At 54.8% G+C, this 20,284-nt stretch overlaps 2 protein-coding genes across 3 annotated transcripts in view; one reads left to right on the plus strand and one right to left on the minus strand.

Moving 5' to 3' along the window:
• The window catches only part of CDH23 (cadherin related 23), a 204,714-nt gene that overhangs the window by 147,230 nt on the left and 37,200 nt on the right, over positions 1 to 20,284 (plus strand). For both annotated transcript variants that reach the window (XM_064464641.1, XM_064464642.1), the window contains exons 22-34: positions 1,274 to 1,419; positions 1,730 to 1,949; positions 2,882 to 3,034; positions 4,068 to 4,181; positions 5,504 to 5,652; positions 14,839 to 14,899; positions 15,289 to 15,437; positions 16,369 to 16,504; positions 16,708 to 17,096; positions 17,186 to 17,287; positions 18,219 to 18,221; positions 19,305 to 19,454; positions 20,113 to 20,241. In XM_064464641.1, coding sequence (XP_064320711.1) covers positions 1,274 to 1,419; positions 1,730 to 1,949; positions 2,882 to 3,034; positions 4,068 to 4,181; positions 5,504 to 5,652; positions 14,839 to 14,899; positions 15,289 to 15,437; positions 16,369 to 16,504; positions 16,708 to 17,096; positions 17,186 to 17,287; positions 18,219 to 18,221; positions 19,305 to 19,454; positions 20,113 to 20,241 — 1,901 coding nt within the window. The remainder of the gene's footprint in view (positions 1 to 1,273; positions 1,420 to 1,729; positions 1,950 to 2,881; positions 3,035 to 4,067; positions 4,182 to 5,503; positions 5,653 to 14,838; positions 14,900 to 15,288; positions 15,438 to 16,368; positions 16,505 to 16,707; positions 17,097 to 17,185; positions 17,288 to 18,218; positions 18,222 to 19,304; positions 19,455 to 20,112; positions 20,242 to 20,284) is intronic.
• Positions 6,807 to 8,700, minus strand: C13H10orf105 (chromosome 13 C10orf105 homolog). The gene has a single exon (XM_064464640.1). It carries the CDS (start codon positions 8,544 to 8,546, stop codon positions 8,091 to 8,093), a length of 456 nt encoding a protein of 151 aa, XP_064320710.1. The 5' UTR covers positions 8,547 to 8,700; the 3' UTR covers positions 6,807 to 8,090.

Consider the following 20,284-nt stretch of genomic DNA (forward strand, 5'->3'; position numbering starts at 1 on the left):
CTGCTTCGGTCCCACACCTCTTTGCCACAGTGGTTTGTCTTGCTCCACTGTAGCTAGAAACCACTGGGGCTCAGGCTGTGCGAGCACTGCCCTCCTCTGCCTCCGCTCGCCCTCCCTGATGGTTTGAGCCTGTCGAGCTGAACTTTTCTCAGCCTGATTTTTCCTTTACGACGAAGTTTCGGTTTTTCTTTTTTTCCTGTTTTGAGCATAAGTTCCAAAGATGCTTTTGAGGTCATAAAAAAATGAGAGGAGATTAAAACGTGCTGCTAAACCAAACCAGAAACCCTCAAAACTTGAGCATAGTGGTTTCTGCAGCAGCCCTGACAATAAGCCTGGGAGGCAGAAACTCCCCCTTGTCACAGAAGACACCGTGCTTTGCATTTTGCAGTTAAAAAACAAACTTAAAGGTGCCTGCTGTATGAAACGCCTGTTTTGCAGGAGACCCGTGCTCGGGCTGCACGTAGATGGCAGGGACTCTAGCACAAAGACATGAATACTTAGTGCGGGCAAGGAGATGCAGGCAGCGCCGGGTGCTCGTAGCGTGCTGCTGAGAAGATGCAGCATGTCAAGGCACATGGGGGAACCTGTTTCCGGGCTGCTCTACAAGGTCTACTGGGTGGGTTGGGGTTTCTCTGTGGAGCTGAGCCTGCATGACTTGCAGGACTGGTGAGATACCACGCGTGGAGCCTGGCTCCATCAGTATCTAGGAAAGTCTGTTGAGCAGGTAGGGGGAAAAGAGCTGGTCAAGTGTAAAATGTCTTCTGGTGTGGAAATAGTATCTTAAGGGAACTTTTTTAGGAAAAAGAATAGAGAGGGAGGGACATGAAGATCATTTTCCATTACCCAGCTGGTTTCCAAGAGCCAGCAGGCACGTATAATTGATGATCTTAGAGGTCTTTTCCAACCTTAGTGATTTTATGATTCTATTTATGCATCACCTCTGCACCACGCTAAGGCCATTGTCCCATCCAGCTTGCTGGAAGGACAGGGATAAGGATAGATTGGTGTTGCTATTGGTTTTTAGCTGCATTCATGGGTAGCTGTTGGTCTGTCTTGCATGCCTGCTGCCAGGGAGAGTTTTCCCCTGCCAGGGGACTATGCCATCAGTCCAATGGGCTGCAGCACAAGCAGTAACATGGACAGGTTAATGCCTCGACGGGGCAGCCCCATCCTGCATGACTGTCTGCAGAGGGAGCGAGGACTTCTTCTGGGGGAAAGGGCTGGAAATGGCTGGGGCCGTTATACCCTGAAACCCCGTTCCTGGCCTCCACAGGTGGGAGGCCGCCCCTGCGAGCTACCAGCAGTGCCACAGTTTTTGTCAACCTGCTGGACCTGAATGACAACGACCCCACTTTCCAAAACCTGCCCTTCGCTGCCGAGATCGCTGAGGGCCTTCCTATGGGCTCCTCTGTCTTCCAGGTGAGCCTGCCCCACTGCCAGCATGCCCTGCTCTGGGAGCTGCTGCTGCTGTCGCTACCATCACCTCTGCAAAGCAGGCTAGCAGTTCATCTCCATCCTCTCCATCCTCTAGCAATGTAACTGCGGGGATGCAGAAGGGGTTGTGACATCCCACCCCATGTGCTCACTCCCAGCAGAGGGGATGCCTCAAGGCCCCTTTGTTTCAACCCATCATCCCTGGGGGCAAATAAATGCTCAGGGTTTACATACTGTGACTTTCATCAGTCAGGAGACAGTTGGGCTCACCCCTTCCCTCTGCTCTCCCCGCCAGGTAGTGGCCATCGACCTGGACGAGGGTCTGAACGGGCAGGTGACATACCGCATGCAGGTGGGGATGCCCCGCATGGATTTCCTCATCAACAGCACCAGCGGGCTCGTCACCTCCACCACCATGCTGGACAGGGAGAGAATCGCTGAGTACTACCTGCGAGTGGTGGCCAGTGACGCCGGCGTGCCCTCCAAGAGCTCCACCAGCACCCTGACCGTCAAAGGTGGGTGCACCAGCACCCCTCCAACCCCTGTCCAACCGCAGAGCCCCCTCCAGTCGGGTGACAAGGACACCTCGCCGGAGGAGATGTGGTTTATATAGGAGACACACTGAGGAGTCAGACGGATATATGATCTGACCCATTGTGTCTGTTCTTGCTTACAGCAGCACATAGGGAGGGCAGCCTGTCGCGCTGCTGTCCCCACAGGCTTCGTGTCTTGCCCAGCGTGGTGTCAGCATAGTGCAGGGATGGGGAAAATATGGTGTTTCTGGCAGCTCCCCCAACTTCTGTATCGTTTTTCCTCCAGTCCACCATCCCCAGTGTTTCTTTTTCTTTTGGCCTGCCTTTTGCTTCAGCATGTGATTCGCATCAGCTGCATATCTGGACAGCCTATGTAATCCCAGCTTCAGAGCTGGACCCTTGTTATGTGGCCTGCCTTTAATGTAATGCATTTCTGTTTACTGGCTTCACACGAGCCTGGCGCTGAGAATAAGCATCATCTGGAAATAAACTGACCCTGGATTCTCCTCAGGCCTGGGTTTGGAAAAGAAGTTTCTGATTCTTTAACTCCAGAGCCCTCTGCGATACACCAGGAAATACTGAATTTATATTTAAGCCCCAGATTTTCCTCTGAATGGGGATGGAAATCAGTTTGGTGCAAACAGTAACTTTAATTACTGTTATGTACGGTTTCGTTGGATGTGAGGGGGATGTATCGGAGGCAACCAAAGATGGAATGCAGCCATGGGGACCAGTCCTTAGGGCCAGTCTGCCCGCACCCCCGCCACACAAATGGCAGGGAGCAGCAGGCAGAGCATTCCCTGGGATGCTCAGAGCAGCAGGCAGGTGGTTCTGGGAGCCCGGGAGATGTCAGCCTGGCATCTGCAGGAGGGGCAGCCCCTGCCGGGGACACTCAGCTCTGCTCCCCCTTTCAGTTCTGGATGTGAACGACGAAAGCCCCACCTTCTTCCCAGCTGTCTACAATGTGTCGCTGCCCGAAAACGTGGCCCGGGATTTCAAAGTGGTCAGGCTCAACTGCACGGATGCTGACGTTGGGCTGAACGCTGAGCTCAGCTACTTCATCACAGGTATGAACCCCTTACAAAACACTGCAAAGGGGAGCTTTGGTTGTGGAAAGGAGCAGGCTGCCCCAGACCATGGCCAGGGTGTCCTGCACATCAGCGCTGCCTTTTCCAGCCCCTCCAAACGTTGGGCGGCATTGCCCTCTGCCGAACAGCCCCGCTCGGCTCCCCGCCTTGCTGACCGCTCCGCCGCTAGTCCCTGTCCTGCTCGGGGTCAACGTTCCCCTCTGGCATCCCCTGCCCGCCCACACCACCGGGATGTGGCTAGGAAAGGCATGAGGATGGGCTTAACACCTCTGGGGCAGCATTCATGTAACACGCATTTAGGGCTGGAAGCCTCTCTGGAGTTTTAGGGCATCCTGTAGCCCCACGTGCAGGTGGTTTGGGTGGGCAGGGAGCAGGCGGGCAGCAATGCAGCCCAGGCGGTGCCCGACTCGCACCGCAGCTGCAGCACCTGCAGCAGGGGTTCAGGGAACCCCCTGGCCGCGCTTTGACTTGCAAACTGCACATGCGGCATTTAGCCCTCAGGAAGAGGGCAAAAATAGAAGCGTCACCAGAGAGTCATTTTTTCTCACAATAGCAGCCCTGCGTATCATCTGGCCGTCCCTCCGGCCTTCCCCGTGAGAGAAAAGGTGCGCGTTGTCCCACAGGTACTGCAGGCCACGTGCAACGTTACACCAGTTTCCTTCCTAAGCATTCAGGAAATGATCTGACTTTTCTGTGATTCAGCTTTTCCTACGTACAACTGTAGCTTTTTTCCTGCACCGTGCAGCAGGCATGGTGTTTGGTGTGGCCGAGAGAAGGCACTCTGCCTGCTTTTGCTGCAGAGAAGCTTCGCCTAGGACAAGATATGAGCTTGCCTGACACTTGCCTTGTTCAAAAACCATGCAAAATGCAGCCCTTTAGGAGGGCAGGCTGAGTGCTTGTGTTTTCCACAGCCCGGCTGAGCCCATTGCCCAGGCTACAGCACCTCCCACAGCATGGGCTCTGTTCCCTGCATCCAGACAATGGGTAACCTGGTCCTTGTCCTTTGCTGCAGGTGGAAACCAGGATGGCAAATTCAGCGTCGGCTTCAGGGATGGGGTGGTCAGGACAGTCGTGAATCTGGACAGGGAGACTGTGGCGTCGTACACACTGATCCTGGAGGCCATCGGTAAGGATTTCTCACTGTTCCCATGGGACAGGGGACAGCTGCCACGCAGCCACACAGGGTGGCTGTGCGTGTGCCAAGCTGCCTTGGAAGTATGGCAGAGAAACAGCAACCTTAGAGGCGCTCTATAAAGCAGAGCCTGTGTTTGATGTTAGCACTTCATAGCCCACGTGCAGTAACATGCCCCAGTTCCACCATGACTTTTGCAGACAGTAAACTCAGGCCTTGGGCTCGTCCAGCCCCGGGGCTTTCCCTTTCCCCTGGGGAAGGCAAGACCCCTATTCCTGAGAGGCTCCATGCTGTCCGGGGGAGACCTCAACCCAGAAATGCCAGTGCCGCAGCATCATTCCCCTAATGCCATGCCAGCCTTTGGCTCAGTGGCTGCTGATTAAACCAGAGCCACCTGGCACTGGCAGAGGGCCTGCGTGCCAAACGCATCTTGGCCATCATCCCCAGAGCTTTATAATGATGTGCCTGTTTACAGAAGACTTGGACATCCCTTTTAAAGGAGAAAAAAAGTGGCCTGGTCAGAAATCTCAGGGGCACAGCATTGCAGGTGCTAGGGGGTCTGCACTCTCTGGGCACACAGGACTGCATCCCAAGTGGTAAAGGGTCTGTTCTGCCCCTCGGATGGGTGTCAGAATGCTGGGGTTTTCCCAGTCACCAGATCCCACAGACTCAATCTGGGTGGGTTTAGCACTAACCTGCATCAGGCATGTTGGAAAAATCAAACTCAATCTATGCTCCCCATTGCCTCATCCTTCGTGGCAAAAGCAAGAGCCGAGCTGCCATGTCCTTATCTACTGAACATCAACCAGTCCTGGCGCTCTTTGGCTGTGAGCTGAGCTGGGTCTACAGAAAATTCACTGGGGCTTTTGCTTTTCATCGGGGCCAGCTGCAGCTGACCAGACCTGCATCGCCTCCCTGCAGCAGCCGAGGTGCAGACTGGCTCCAGAGGTGCTGCTCTGCAGCCCCCTGCCCATCTTCATCCCCCAAACCCCTGACCTCCGGCAGACCCTTCCAGCATCCATCACCCTCTTAGTCTACGGAGTTGAAAACCCTCTTTAATGACCAGTTGCATTTCCAGCCTTGCTGGGCCGTGGCTCCATGGCAGAGCTTGGGGCGAGGTTTGGCTTTTCCTTTCTTTTTCAGGATAGGCAGAAAAAAACCCCGTGGCTCAGTGTGGGACTTTGAACTTGCAGGAAAGAAGGAGGATTTTGGAAGTTTTGGTCCTGTCGTTTCCAGCAGCCAAGGGTTGAGCACTGCCTGTGCAAGGAGGAGATGGAGGTGACTGAACTTTCCCCCCCGCTTTCTCTCCCATACAGACAACGGCCCCACCGGGAACCGGCGCACCGGGACTGCCACCGTGTATGTGACCGTCCTGGACGTCAATGACAACCGACCCATCTTCCTTCAGAGCAGCTACGAAGTTAGCGTCCCCGAAGACATCCCGGCCGCCAGCAGCATAGTGCAGGCACGTGGCTCTCTCCCACCAGGGCCCCTGGGTGGGCGAAGGGGTTCCCCTCTCCCCGGGCTCTGGCACCATGACTGTGAGCTGCTGGAAGCCCAGGGAGGACATTTTCTCTCCCCATTGGTGGTCTGTTCGTCCAGTTCAGGGCAAGATGTGTTCTTGCTTCTATGCTCCCCTGCTCCTTTGCTAACCCAGGCTGTGAGTACAAGGGAGACGACAGGGAAGTGCAAGGGAAAAATAAGAAATTCACCCCATTTCTGCAGGGGGTGAGAGGAGCAAGCCCCAGCCCCATGCATGCAAGCCCCCTTTGCCCGGCTGTGTCCCCACTTTCTCCCTCCTCCTAGCAGAGAAGGGACTGAGAACAGAGATTGCAAGGGGGGGGGGGGAGAAGAGTGCATGCAAAGAGATGCTCTGAGAGGGGGGAAAAATGGAGGGAGAAAAGCATTTGGACTTTGCTTTCATTTTTGTTCCTCTATGAGGGAGCAGCGGGCAGAACTGAATGGCTCAGTGAGCACCGAATGAATGCGGGCATTCACTTGGCCTCTGAGGGCTTCCAGCATCCCTTCAAACCCAGGGCACTTCTGGAGCAGGCACCAAAGGCTCTTTGCAGAGGGCCCTGGGAAGGCTTCTCCTGCCTTGAATACCTCTCCCGGCGCAGGGAAAGGGGCAGCTTTGTCCCTGGCTCTCGCAGGCAGGGTGAGTCACAGGAGAGAAGAAAGGAGCCTTTTGCCTCCTGCAACAAAGGTTTGCTGGGAGTTGTGCTTGGGCCGGCCGGTCCTCAGACGCGAGCCCTGCGGCTCCCTGTCACCTGTTGTGCTATGGCAAGGCATACGTGATGCCTGTAGCACCACGACTGTCTCTGGGGTCAGGAATCTGCCTGTAATCCCTGTACCTGGGGGTGGAGATGTGCAGGGGAGCTGTGCAGGCGGAGAGGAGCCCTGCTGTGGGACTCCCAAAACTGAGCTCTTTTTACAAATTGAAAGACTGTGATTAGAGTCTGACATCAAAGTCCCTTTTCTTAGACCACACTTCCCAAAAGCGAGGGGTGCCCTTGGCAGGCTGTGGCAAAGGAGAGGTATTATCTAGAGGAAGTTTGTTTTCCACAGAACAAAATCAGAGGGAATTGGAAATGAGCAATCACCTGGGTTTAATTTAATTTACACCTTTAAAAGTGAAGCATGTTTACTGAATTCAAATAGATCCCCACATCCCCATGGCAACAAGAGAGTTTTTGAAGGTTTCCCCATCCCCTTCTTGCAGACGCTGCCCTCATTAGCCCCCATCCAGCCCTCTGCATCCTCCGCTCCAGCCCTGATCAACAGATTGACCTGGCTTTAAACAGCCAGGGGCTCCGAGCTGTTTTGCTGTTCATTTTAACCCAGCTTGTTTAGCACTTTTAGAGCTATGTGAGCAGCTATACAGCTGCAGGTCCAAAAGCCAGGCAGCCCAGGGCAGGAGGAGAGGGGGAATGTCCCAGGCAGACCAGAGAGGCCTTGGCATAGAGCTGCACCCCACGAGGGTCAGAAACCGTGTGAAACCCAGAGAGATAAGGTTCAGTGCTCGTCATCCAGTCTCGCTGGGCATAGAGACTTTACCCAAAGGGGTGAATTCGATGTCTGAACATAGTGCGAGCTGCAGACCTGAAAGAATTAAACCACTTTTTCTTTTTCCTACCGATTCCTTTAAGCACTTCAGATTGCCTGCTGGCTGTTGTACCCTTTCCCAGCAGAAACGAGTGGCTCAGCGTTGCGTGGTGGCTTTCCAAGCTGGCAGCACCTGCGAGCCTCAAAAGGCCTCTTTAATGCATTTATAGGCAGTTTTACCTGCTCCCGCTGCTTGTTTATTGAAGCCGGTTTCCAGCAGACAGCTGTAGCATGCATCCTTCCAAGCATCAACCGCAGCGACCCACAGCTCGTTGCACGGGGAGGGAGGCGACAGGGACCGGACAGCATGCGGGGGGCACGATCCTTCCTCCACCTCCTCAGGAGCACATCTTGGGGGACAATCTCTGCGAAGGATTGCTTTTTGTGGAGCACATTTGCCCTGGGATGCCTCTCTTCAAGGCAGTGTTTGTTGGGCAGCCAAGCTGCTCTGCTCTCACCCAGGCTGTTTGTTCAGGTGCCTCACAACTTGCGCGATGTTTTCCAAAAGAAATTTAGCAGCAATCTTTTTTTCAACTGCTTGGTGATAGCTGCGTGTGGGTGTAGTTTGGATGCCTCCGCTTTTCCTGCCAGGAAACAGTAACCTGGAAAGCATTCAGGAACCTGAAGTAGCAAACTCTCTTGTCACCTTGCAGAGCTGCTGCCTGGAAATAAGCTGCTTAAAGGGGCTCTGCCATGATGCCCAGTTTACCAGGGGCTGTTTGAAGAGGGAGCTGAGCCTGAACCAAAAGCTTGGGAAAGAATAGCGGTGCAGGGTGAGCTAGTTGCTGCAGAGCAAGATCACATTTTGGTGGACTCCATGACGTCCCAGTCCTTGCTGGCAGGGGAGCTCCTGGGACTGGCGAGCTGGCTCTGCGACACCAGCCGACTCCTCCTGAAGGTGCTGATGGAGCATCGCAGGGAGCCCAGCCGCTTCCAGAGCCTCAGCTGGGGCTCACTGGCATCTGCTGGGTGATGGGGCATGCACTCATGGGGCCTGGAGCGGGACTGGTCCAGCGCCGCTGGCTTGCAGAGGGTGACAAAGATGAGGAAGGTCGCCAGGAGGAGGAAGATGGAGACGAGCACGATGACGACAGGCAGCGGGTCTGCCTTCTCAGTGGATGCAGTAATGGGTGGGACCAGCTTGGTGGTTGAAACCAGAAGCCCAAGAAGAGGTGGGGTAGGAAAGGTCCCATTGCCAGCATCCTCTGTGCTCATCTTCCCTGCTGTGCACAAAATGACACAGAGAAGCGACATGGGTGATTACCACCTAGAAGCTGGACAGACAGCCACCCCGTCCAACCTGATGGATTTTTGGCTTGCTTTGATGTCCAAGGTCCTCCTGGCCATGTTTTCTGTGATACAGGGTGACAGGAGTCTGTCTGCTTTGCCAGCAGGCAAAGCACAGAGGTAGGATTTCTATCTGCAAAGTACTGCCCTGAACTGAAGCGCAAAGCCAGCTGGCAAAGAAATCTAGCACAGGTAGTACCACGTACACACAGTACCACAGCCCCAGTGATGATACCTGTAGGGAACACACACGCACATGTTGCATGAAGCTTTTCTGGGAGCGTAGACTAGAAAAGGTCCAAAATCCTCCCCGCTAGCTGCTGGGGTTTGGTTCTTTATTCCCTAGGAATGTGGTTTTGCTGAATTGGCTGTCATTTGGGGTATTTTGATTATTGTCTCTCCCCCAAAGAAAATGGATAATTGGTTGAACCTCCTCTGCCCAGATAACTCCCCATCAGTATTGCACTAGCATTGTCTTTGTTGTTTTTTTTTTTAGGGCAAAGTCTAACACCCTCACCCTGCTTGTGCTGAAAATCCACTTGGGTTAGGTGTTTTTCTGACCTGGTTTCAGGTTCAGACATGTCGTGGGTTTCACAGCCAGATCTGCAAACAGTGATGCAAACCAGCTTCCCAAAGCCTCATCAGTCAGAGCTCTTACCAAACACCTGATGGGGACTGTCCTCTCCTTTCCCCGCTGGGTCAGATCCCCCCCAACAACTCGCATCCCCAGAGCAATTTGCACCCATCATTTTGCTCCCCGTGCACACTTCTGCGCCCGTTCCCGGCCTCAGCGGCTCCGGAGCTCAGAGGTGAGGGCTGGGGAAATATTGCTGTGCTGACCCTCTGCGATGTTCCCTTGAAAGCTCTGCCTGGGTGGCTGCACCAGTTCTTGCAGCTGGAGGGTCTGCGAGGGACGCTGCGGGCACAGCTTTTTGCCAGGTGGATACCGTGGCTCCTGCTGTTCTCAGCTCCTTGCAAGTGGGTGGCAGCCTCCATTTGAAGGGTCTCTGCCCAAACTGCTGTGCCATGCCCTGGCCAACGTGCCATGCCCTGTTTGCCCGTCCTGGTTGCCTGTACGCTGGAGGTAAAGCTTCCTACAGAGGCGATGGGAGTTAGAAGAATGATGGAGAGCCATTAGACTGGTCTGCGGCCAGGCAATCTCCTGGAAAGTACAGATTTGTATTAAGCCAATTTAAAATTAAGAGTTTGTTGTGGTTTAGCTGTTTAAGGGGGAAAAGGCAGGGATACAGGGACTGTTGGGGTCTCTGGGTCTGCTCTCACAGCCACCATCCCAAAGTCATGTCGTTTGTGTAGGCAGCAGCCAGACATTCACTGGTAAAACAGTCAAAAAAGGGGAGAGGAGACATCAGTGGCATGTCTTTAATCATTAATTGGAAACTATGAGATGCCCTGGCGGAAATGAGCCCAGTAGAAAGCGAGGTGCTGCATCAGAAGAGACAAGCATCGCTCACCATCTGAATTACGCAGGAGGAAACAACCTTAAGCAAACACTGTGAGAGCTGCAAGGCCGAGCGCTCAGAGGGCAAGGAGTCCTTGCACTCGGGTTGTCTGTGCCCCAGCAGCACTCTCTGTGTGCAGGTGCATGCTTTCATAGATGAACTCCCAGCTCGGGGTTGCAGGACCCTGCCCGGTCCCAGAGGGGACGCACGGCTCCTGCAGGGTCTGTGCTCCTCCCCTTGCCGGCAATGAGCTGAGATACAGAGGGAACAAGGTCAGAGGTTTCCACTAGAGCTGGGTGCCGGGTCTGAGGCACTTGGGAGATGTGATTTATTCCTGGAATACTTTGCACCGCCTGGGTTTGGGCATTCAAAGCTGTGATACCGGTGAGCTCAGGGCAAGGACTGTATCAGCCTGGTCAGAGCTCGGAGGCTCGGGAGACGTGGCAGCTTCCATGGGTCAAAGCCAAGTCTGCACTCAGAAAATGGGAAAGGCAAAAGTAAATGGATCGATATCTGAGAAAACCTTAACTTGGGTAGAGCCCCACGCATACTGCAAGCAGGGTCATGGGCCAGCGCTTTCATCCCCTGCTCCAAAGGGATGTTTTCACCTCTCTTCACCCCAAAAGCACTTCTTCATCGTGCAGCCTCTCCTTACCTGGCTCAGCCCCTTCCCTTCCAGCTTTGGGAGCAGAGCAGCCCCTGGCAGCCGCAACCATCCCAAGGACCCCCTGCTCTGTAGGCAGGCTGCTCCTGTGCACTGCCCAGGGCCAGAGCATGAAAGCCAGCAGGCAGGGCTGCTGCTTACCTAGCACACCAAAGGCAGCCTGAATCAAGGTTACCACGGCTACCTTAATTCTGGCATTTACTAACCACACGTGGTTTGGCTTGGTGACCTTATATTGTTCATTAAGAGCGAGCTGGGAGGTGTGGGTAATTTCTTCGAGTTATTTTTTGCTCTGTTGGTGGTGGCTGTAGGCTTTTTCTTTTAAGGCCAGCTAACTGTGTCCTGTACAAACCCGTCAGGAGGGATCACACTGATGTTTTCCCAGGCTTTTCCAGCCATGGTCTCTTCTCCTCTTGCTTCCCATCCATCCCCAGGCACAGCTCAGCTGGCAGAGCTGCAGATTCAGGGAAGGTCCAGGGTGCCCCTCATCTGATCTCTAAGCCCTTCCAGAAATGGAGCCACTAAAATTCTAGGAAATCTTTGCAGAGTATACGTAAGCAGTGGCTTTTTTTAGGGCCAATAAGTTTTCAGCATATTAATGTGGTCAAAGGGGATTCCACCCCACTTCCTGCCTGAGACAGAGCTACAGCTGTTTCAGCAGAATTTCAGCAAAAAGCAACAAAAATTATCAGTGGAAAGGTCAGGGGCATGGTAAGAGCAGCACGCCCTGGCCATGGCACGCACGGGGACGAGGACTTCCCTCCCGCAGGGTGGGAGCTCCGTGCCTTTCCTAAAGCATGGCAACGGACCAGTTTGTACCACCAGCCAAGCTGCTGCCTGCATCTCTGTTAGTAGCATCGCCCCTTCCCAGCATCGCTGTCCCACCGCGCCATGCATTGTGCAGTCCTGCTGGGTTAATAATAGGCTTGCTGAGGAGCACCCAGCCTGGCAAACACTACCACAAGAGTCATCCCCAGCTGATCAGCTCTAACGTGAGACATCCTCATGAGCGCTTGGGACCCAGCACTGGATGTGAGGCAGCTGAGGATGAGAGGGAATAAAACAAATTGCAAAAAGCAAAATGCTCCTGAGGAAGGTGGAAAGAAAGAAGAAATTATTCTTGTGCATGAGCAGAAGAGAGCTTTATTCTGCCCAGCACCGGGCGCTGCCTGTCTGGCCTGTCACAGCTGCCCAGTTTGGCAGTTTTTCCATATGCTCTCCCTCCCTTTTCTCAAACTCCTGCAAAGAAAAGGCTGTTTTCAGGCACTTCTATGCCTGTAGTACAGCTCAGAAGAAAAGCAGCGCTCTCTCCCCTCCCCTTCTTGCTTAGCGACGCTTTCCTGCAGCTCCCCAGCTTTTCCCAACGCACTAAGTCTTTCCACTCACTTGCAGGAGGAGGTAATGCTGGAGGGTACCAAACACCCAGCTAGCAAACCTAAACGGTTGGGTACCAAAAGCGACAGCATGCTACACCCCATCACCCTCACTGCGCTGCCTCTGCAAGGCTTTCCCCCTCTCCCATCACCCGGACAGACACAGCAACGCGACAGGGAAGGAAGGAGGGATGCCTGACTTCAAATCCACCCCAAACTTTGCATCTCCTCTCCCCACCCCGTTTGCAGCCCTTTCTCCAGGCAGCTGCAGGGACAAGGGCAGCAGCTGTGGCACGTCCCTAGCCTGCCTCCCTCACCCCTCAGGATTAGCCTGAGTGCCTGGCGGTGGTGTTGCCGCAGGGGTTTGGGCTCCCTACCTCTCACCGGCTGGCCGAGCTCTGGCTTTGCCTCCCACACGCCTGCCTTGCCGCCTCTCCCACCGCGCTCTGCTGGCTGCCAGCCCCCTCCTCCCTTTTGGAGGGCAAGGGAGGGTGGGAGAGAGACGGCAGCCAGGCTGGGGCCAGCCCGCGCATGCAAAGCCAAGGGGGCCCCCGAGCCCCCTCCCAGGCTTTGCCAGCACAGCCGTGCCCCAGGGCTGTGCCCCACTGGGGCGAGGGGTCGAGCCCCCAGGACGTGTTTCCCCAGGCTTTGCCCCTGCAGGAAGGCTGAATGGTACGGTCGTGGGCTGAGCTCCCCGTGCCAGAGAGGGGGCGCGGGCTGCCCCCCACGTGCCTGCTCCCCCCTTTCCCAGCAACTCTGCGCCAAGCCGTCTGCTTTTTTCCATCCTTTTATTCCCCCACCTTCCTGCTCCTCTTCTGACCCCTTTCCAGTAGCTGGGGGTGTTCGAAAGGTGGCCTGCAAGAGGCTGGCCCTGCCTGCAGCCCACTCTCGCTAGACCAGGGATAAAGCAGGCTGGAGGGACAGGCACTCGGCTGCACAAAGTGCTTTGCACCTGCAGCAGAAAGAGCTTTTCTCCCACCCGTTGCGCTGAAGTTTAATTGATTTTCCAAGTTTGGGACAGTCTGTCAAAGTCACGCATCTCCTCTGGGACCTCAGTGGGTCAAACCAGCAGGAGCCAAGCTTTTTCCCAGCAGCAGGCTGTGCCATGGCAGCAGCAGGAACATGCGTGGGTTAATGCAAACTCATTTTTTAAATAAAAAACAAATACCTGGGCTGACCCATTTCACCTGGTTTATGTGCTGGAGCTGCCTGCAGCAAATGGTTAGGTGAGCTGGGAAAAGGATGGCTAAGGGGGTGTTTGCAGGGTACACTTTGCTGCTCCAATCCGGTGCTCATGATGTTGAAAAACTTCCTATTTCCTCACCTTGAAACGCATTTTCCTGGGCACAGCAGGGCAGGGAAGGGCACATAAAGCTGCAAAGATTTGTCTGCCATCCCTACGCTTCCTTCCCACTGCTGCCACCCTGCATGGTGTTTTGCCTGACAGGATAGCTTTTCCCAGGAGGGAGCCGGTGTGTGCGGCCGGCTGGTCTCACCGTCAGACCGGCTGCCTGGGCATCACTCGCCTGCTGGGTCCAGCCCTCCCATGGGAGAGGAGACAGCCCAGTTCTTGCCCAGAAATGGCCTCGGGGAGCCCGGAGGGTGGAAGAGCTGGTGTGGGAGGGAGAACTCTCTGCTGTGAAAGGAAGGTGCTGGGTCCGTGGTGAAACACGGAGCAAGGCGCAGGGTTGTGTCCAGCCATAAGCAAGACATGAGCCAGTCTGGGACAGAGGAGAACAGCATGCATGGCTCATGGGCGGGAAATCCAGGTAGCGGCAAGCACAGGTTCAGCATTTTCAAAGATCTCTGCTAACTCAGGCTGATTTGGTGGCGGGGAACCCGAGCAGTTTAAGGCACCACAAAATTGCATTTTGGAAGAGTTTCTCTGATTCCTGCAAGTGTTGCGTAGGGCTGTGGGTGAAAGCCAGCCCAGGGCTTTAAAGCTGAGCCCCTGTAAATGGCCTCACTGTTCCTGCTGCACGAGTCCTTTGCAGCAACCCCTCCTCCTTTGAGTGGACGTCTGGGTGCAAACCCCCATCTGCCTGGGAAAGGAAACCCCTGGGTAATATTTGTAGGCAAAAGATGTGGCAGACGATGCCTTGCCAGGGGAGCAGCTGGAGAATAAAGGCTAAGGCATCTCCTGCATCCTCGCCCCAGTGATTCACAAGCAGCCACCGCTGCGATCGTGGTTTGGATGCTTTGTGGGGAGCGGTTTCTGCAGAGGGGAGATGCAGCAGCTCGATGCCAGCCGGGGAGGAAGCCGAGGGCCTGCTGTCCCTCACCAGGTCCCGCTTCCCATCTGCCAGGGCCAGCAGGCTGCTGGCTGGGGTTTGTGGGGAAAGCAGTGCAGTGTTGTTCAGCAACACCAGAGGGGACCCGTGCCTTGGGTTTCCCAGGACGGATGGCTTATTTGGTACGTGCGTGGACCGTGCAGTGCATCACAGCTGAGGGGTGCTCCCACCCACTGCTTGGGGTCTTGCGAGGACTCAGGCCAGTGTCCAGACCACCTGCATGCCCTAGGCTGGTTGCATTCATGTTTCCTTCAGTATTTTTTGCATTTGCTGCTGCCTGGGTGACTTGGCAATAGCTTGCAGTAAGAGGGTAAATGCAAGCAGCTCTCAGAGCTCATTCAGAGATGAGGGGAGGGTATTTTATTTTGCTTTGCATTTGGTAAGCTCCCTCGAGCAGGATGGGAGGACTTCTCATGGTCTGGAAATGTCTGCTTTTGACCTTCACCGCTTTTCTTTTCTCTTCTCATGAAGGTGAAAGCCACAGATGCGGATGAAGGCATTAACGGGAGAGTGTGGTACAGGATTGTCAAGGGTAAGTCCAGGTGCCCCTTTGTGCATCGGTACATTTACACTAGGCTCTGGCCAGCTGCACACACAGCCTTTTTGCGCTCTGTCCTTTTGCACTTTGTAGCCCAGAGAAATATTTCCCCCACCCCTGAGCAAAACTTCAGCATTAGGGTTAATTGCCGGAGCATGATTTGTCACTGATGGACACCTAGATGTCATAGCTCCTGGCTTGATGAGGGCCAAACCCTGCTGACCTGAGCCTGATGTAGCTCACCTGAGCCTGAAGGTGATGGGGGCTCGGGTTTTGCTCAGTAACCTGCCTCCGAGGCCGGCCCCCAGGGAGGGCTCGGTGTGTTGCCAGGACCGACACAGCGGTGGTGAGCAGCATCCATCTCTCTTTCCCCCCCCCCTCAGGAAATGAGCACAACAACTTCCGCATCAATCCTAGCACCGGGCTGGTGATGCGAGGCATGCGGCACCTGGACAGGGAGCAAAACTCCTCTCATGTCCTGGAGGTGGAGGCCTACAACACAGAGCAGGGACCTATGAGGAGCTCCGTGCGGGTAAGGACCTCGCAGCTGCCGAGGGGTGGGCAGCAGGGCTGGGCGGCGGAGCAGTGCTTACAAAATATTTGGGATGCTTCATCAGAGGGCAGTTATTTCCAGCCCTTGCAGGCGTGCAGGAAGTTTGAGAGATCTGGCATGGAAATGCTGACATAAAGTCTCCGGGGGCTGCCTGTGGGTGGAGAAGAACTTGTTGGGGTTTTTTTTTTTTGTTGGTTTTTCTTTTTTCCCGTGACATTTCAGTGTAATGAGGCTGCTAAGTGGTGCAGCAGTCCTGTTTGCCTGGAGAGATGCGGCTCTGCTGCTGAGAGCTGAGCCTCAGCCTGTTGGAAACCATGTCTAATGGCCAGGCATCTATTTAAATAAGCCAGGACCTAGTGGCAATAATCTTTAGCAGTCATACACCAGCTTCCCACGGTTCCCACAAACCCAGCCCTCTGGTTCCATCTATTTTTAGACCCACTGAGTTCATGGTGGGCTCTGGCCGAGCACGATGTGCCCACAGCACCAGCAGCAAGCAGAAAACTAGGAGAAAGAACGTCCCCTGGGGAAAGGGGAGAAAAGGCAGCTTGACCTGCTGAACTTTGAGCAAAATTTCCCAATGAGATATCAGCATTTCTACATTGCAGGATCTCTCACTGCAAGGTTTCCAGCAGGGGATCCCAAAGCATGGAGGAATTAATATACAGACTGTACCTCCCTCTGACCTGGGAAGGACTGAGTCACTGCGACCATGGGGATTTTTTAACTATGATATTAAACTGTGTGTGTTCACTCTCCATCATGTGGTGTTTGTAGTAGAGATAAGATTTCTCCTGTGCAGCAGATGAGTGCTGCGAAGGATATGCGTTTCCCCTTGCAAGTATAAGCAGCTGGAGAGGCTTCGCAAGCCTGCCAGACTCACCCGTGGTTTCTCTGGGGGCTTTTGTAGGTGATCGTCTACGTGGAAGATGTCAACGACGAGGTGCCAGTGTTCACCCAGCGGCAGTACAACCGCCTGGGCTTGCGGGAGACAGCCGGGATAGGGACTTCGGTGGCAGTGGTCCGGGCCACTGACCGAGACACAGGTAGGAAGCTGGGGGTGAGCTTATAGAAACACCCAGTGTGGAGGGAAAGCAGAGAAATCAGCCATTGCACGGATCCTGGCTTGGCTGGGCTGAAATCCCCACGTGGGATGGGCTCTGCTCCGTGGTCGGGATCAGCATTGGTGGCACCTGCCTCTTTGGGATGCTTGGCCCAACCGGCACCATGGCTCCTGCTCCTGCCCCAGGGAACGGCGGTCTGGTGAACTACAAAATCCTGTCGGGTGCCGAAGGGAAGTTTGAGATCGATGAGAGCACGGGCCTCATCACAACGATTGAGTACCTGGACTACGAGACCAAAACCAGCTACTTGATGAACGTCTCTGCCACGGACCAAGCACCCCCCAACAACCGGGGCTTCTGCAGCGTGTACGTCAGCCTGCTGAACGAGCTGGATGAGGCCGTGCAGTTCTCCAACAGCAGCTATGAGGCCGTCATCATGGAGAACATCCCCCTGGGCTCTGAGGTGCTCCGTGTCCAGGCCCGATCCATCGACAACCTCAACCAGATCACCTACAAGTTTGACCCCAACACCAATGCCCAGGCACTCTCCCTGTTCAAAATCAACGGGATCACTGTAAGTAGCCACAGCATGGCCCCTCCTGGCTTGGTTGTCTACTGTGGACGTTGGTGTTGGTGGCTGACATAGCTGTTCATCCTTGGCAGGGTGTGATCACAGTCAAAGGCCAGGTGGATCGAGAGAAGGGGGATTTCTACACCTTGACAGTGGTCGCCGATGACGGAGGACCAAAGATTGACTCTACGGTGGTGAGTAGCTTCTACCCACTTCCCCACCATCCTTTGCATGAGCGGAACTGACCTCAGGTCACCTTCCTCTTCCTCTGGCATGGGACAGCATGTCCTAGTTTTCCTCTCTGCTCCAGCCACTGGGGTCTGGAAACCCTGGTTTGGGGGAAACCCTGCATTTGCATAAGCACAAACCAGTGCTTTTAGCTCCTGAATGTCATAGGGTGGGATTTCTCCAAACATAAAAACAAACCTACCCCAAACTGTAGAGTTTGCAGGCCACTTACCAAGCTAAAACGGTTTTGGGGGAGGTAAATTTGAGGACCTTGAAATACTTCACGGTGGTTTATGTTTAAGAGGGTTATATTTGGCAGTTTCAAAGGCAGCCGAGCAGGGGGGTGATTTGCATTTTTCTGCTGGGGCAGGAGGCATGCCGGGTGCAGGGCGAGCATCGTCCCCGTGCCACGGGCAGGGGCCGCTTGGCTGGCACTACCCAAACTGTGCTGATTTGGGCCAGCTGGAGGAGCGGGACCCCAGGAGGGGGTTTGAAACCAGAGCCTGGCCTGCAGTGATAGGCAGTGCTCTGCATTTCAAGTGCTCTTGTGCCTTGGTGCATCTGTTGCCTCTAAAAAGGATGCTGGATGATAAAGGCAGTGATGCTGCAAGCGCTGCCTGTCCCCACCCATGGGTGCCAGCGGCTGTGCTCTCCACACACTGCTGTGCTCTTGTCTGAGTCTTTCCCAGGGCGAGGGGCAAATCCACCAAGCTTTTCTAGAAAAAAAACGGGATGCACCAACAGGGGAGCCTCCGAATCACCTCAGCCCCCAGCACTGCCATCGTGGGATGTGGGGCCAGCTCACCGCCCCTCGCATGTGTCCACACCTTCTCATCCCCCACTAATTCTTGGTTTTCTGTTTTTTTTTCTGTTTCCCCCTCTGCTCTCTTCCAACAGAAGGTAAGCATGTCCATCAGGCTGGCATCACCTTGGGGGCAAGGTTCCATGCCAAACTCCGCATCGAGCTGCAGGGGGGGACGGGGACAAAGGTCTCCAGCCCCATCCCACCAGCACCAGCCTCTGTGACACCCCCCGGGAACGTGGTGCCAGCAGAAATCCCCACGCCCAGACCTGGCACTTGGGACAGCAGCTGCTGGATCCATCGCAGCGGCTGAATGGGCTTTCCCCGCTCCTGGCTCTCTGTTTTTAATTCAGCAGCAACAATAACGAAATCAACCCAAGGCACAAACTCACTCCCCAGCTTCCTCCGGAATGTTGTCCCATTCAGCCTGGCCACACCTGGGGGCTTGGGGCACCCAGAAATAGAGCCCCGGGAACAGAAAGGCTCTTCCTCTCTCATTTCTATGTAGCGTTGCAGCTCTTTGAGTATGAACATGATGAGAACATTTCCTCTGGCTAAATGTGGGCGAGGTAGCCCAGTCCCCAGTCACCTCCACGCTGTGGCAGGGTGCCCCTCCGAGCATCTCCTGCCCAGTCTCCCACTTGCCCATGTGCCTTTTCCCAGGAAGGAGCTCAGGTCTTCTATATTTCCAGTTTGCCCTGGTTTAGTTAAATACAAGCAGCTCTGACTTCTCTGTGTTCATTTAGCTTTAAAGCAAACCCTGACCAACCTCTGGTGCTGTAAACACGGGTGAGATTGCTGCTTGTGAAAAGCTTAGCAAGAAAGGGTCACCCTGCAGCAGCGTGAGTTGCCCTCTGCACAGCTATTTGGAGGATAATAAAACAGAGGATGCTCCATAGAAAAATCCACCACTCGAGAGCTGCAGCAGCCTTGTGCTCTTTCGCCAGCCTCTAAGCATCCCTTTTCCTCCTCGTCTGCAGAAAAGGATGTAGCTTCAGCTCCTGGGCCCAAACACGTGCACCCATTCCCACGTGGGATAGACAACACTCATGCTGTTGGCACCTCGGAGGGGTGCAGCAGGTCGAGAGTTTGCCAGGAGCATCAGTGTGGCTGTTGATGCCAGACGGGCAGGGGGCAGGCTCCTGCCCGCTCCCTGCCTGAGCCCCGTGCCATGCCTGCAGGTGACCATCACGGTCTTGGACGAGAACGACAACAGCCCCCAGTTTGACATCACCTCCGACTCCTCTGTGAGCGTGGCAGAGGACAGCGCAGTCGGCAAGCGGGTGGCCGTGGTCCTGGCCCGCGACCCGGATGCAGGCAGCAACGGGCAGGTAGGGAGGCCGGCACAGCGGTTTGGGGCTGCCCATAAGGCTGTGGTGGTGTTTCACCAAGGCAGAAATGCCTTCATCCGTGTCTTCCCAACCCTTTCCCCTCATCTGCATCCCTGCGAGAGCAAACTCTGGTTGTTGATGCAAGCAGTTTTGGGGATGTTTGTGCAGTGGGTACCGGTGCTTCCTGCTCAAGGTATGCTTGCAGGAGAGGAAAAGCGTTTTCCTTGGGCTGTCTGGGGCAAAGAGCTCTACAGAACACATGTCCAAAGGAGCCCGGCAATCTGAAAACCAGCTGTGGCCCCTCCCGCCACGGGGAACGGCAGCAAAGCTTTGGCAGGCTGAGCAGGAAGCTCTCTGACATTTGTTGTTTTCTTTACTACGCAGACAGATGTTAATGAGGTCCCGCCACCCTTAATACCAAAAATTGCTAGCATCGTAGGAAGGATGTGGACAATACTGGGGTTGGCCCATGGGCCACCCTTTGGGGTGGCTGCAATAAGCCAGCACACCTGTGGACCCCAATATGCTGAACCTTTTAAAATGCTCAGAAACTCCCCGAGGAGATGCTGGGTTTGTTATTGCAGGGTCGCCTTTCTCTTCTTTCTCCTCACAGCACCACATTGCCTGCCTTGTTTTTCTTTCCCTGTGATGTTTCCAGGTGACTTTCTCACTGACGTCAGGGAACATCGGTCAGGCTTTCGAGATCCGTACCACAAACAACACCTACGGCGAGGTGTTTGTGGCACGGCCGCTGGACCGGGAGCTGCTGAATCATTACACCTTACGAGTAAGCACCAAACCACCCCGCTTACCTCTTTGGGCTCTTCCTA

Source organism: Phalacrocorax carbo, chromosome 13 (genome assembly GCF_963921805.1).
Source record: "Phalacrocorax carbo chromosome 13, bPhaCar2.1, whole genome shotgun sequence".
NCBI lineage: Eukaryota > Metazoa > Chordata > Aves > Suliformes > Phalacrocoracidae > Phalacrocorax > Phalacrocorax carbo.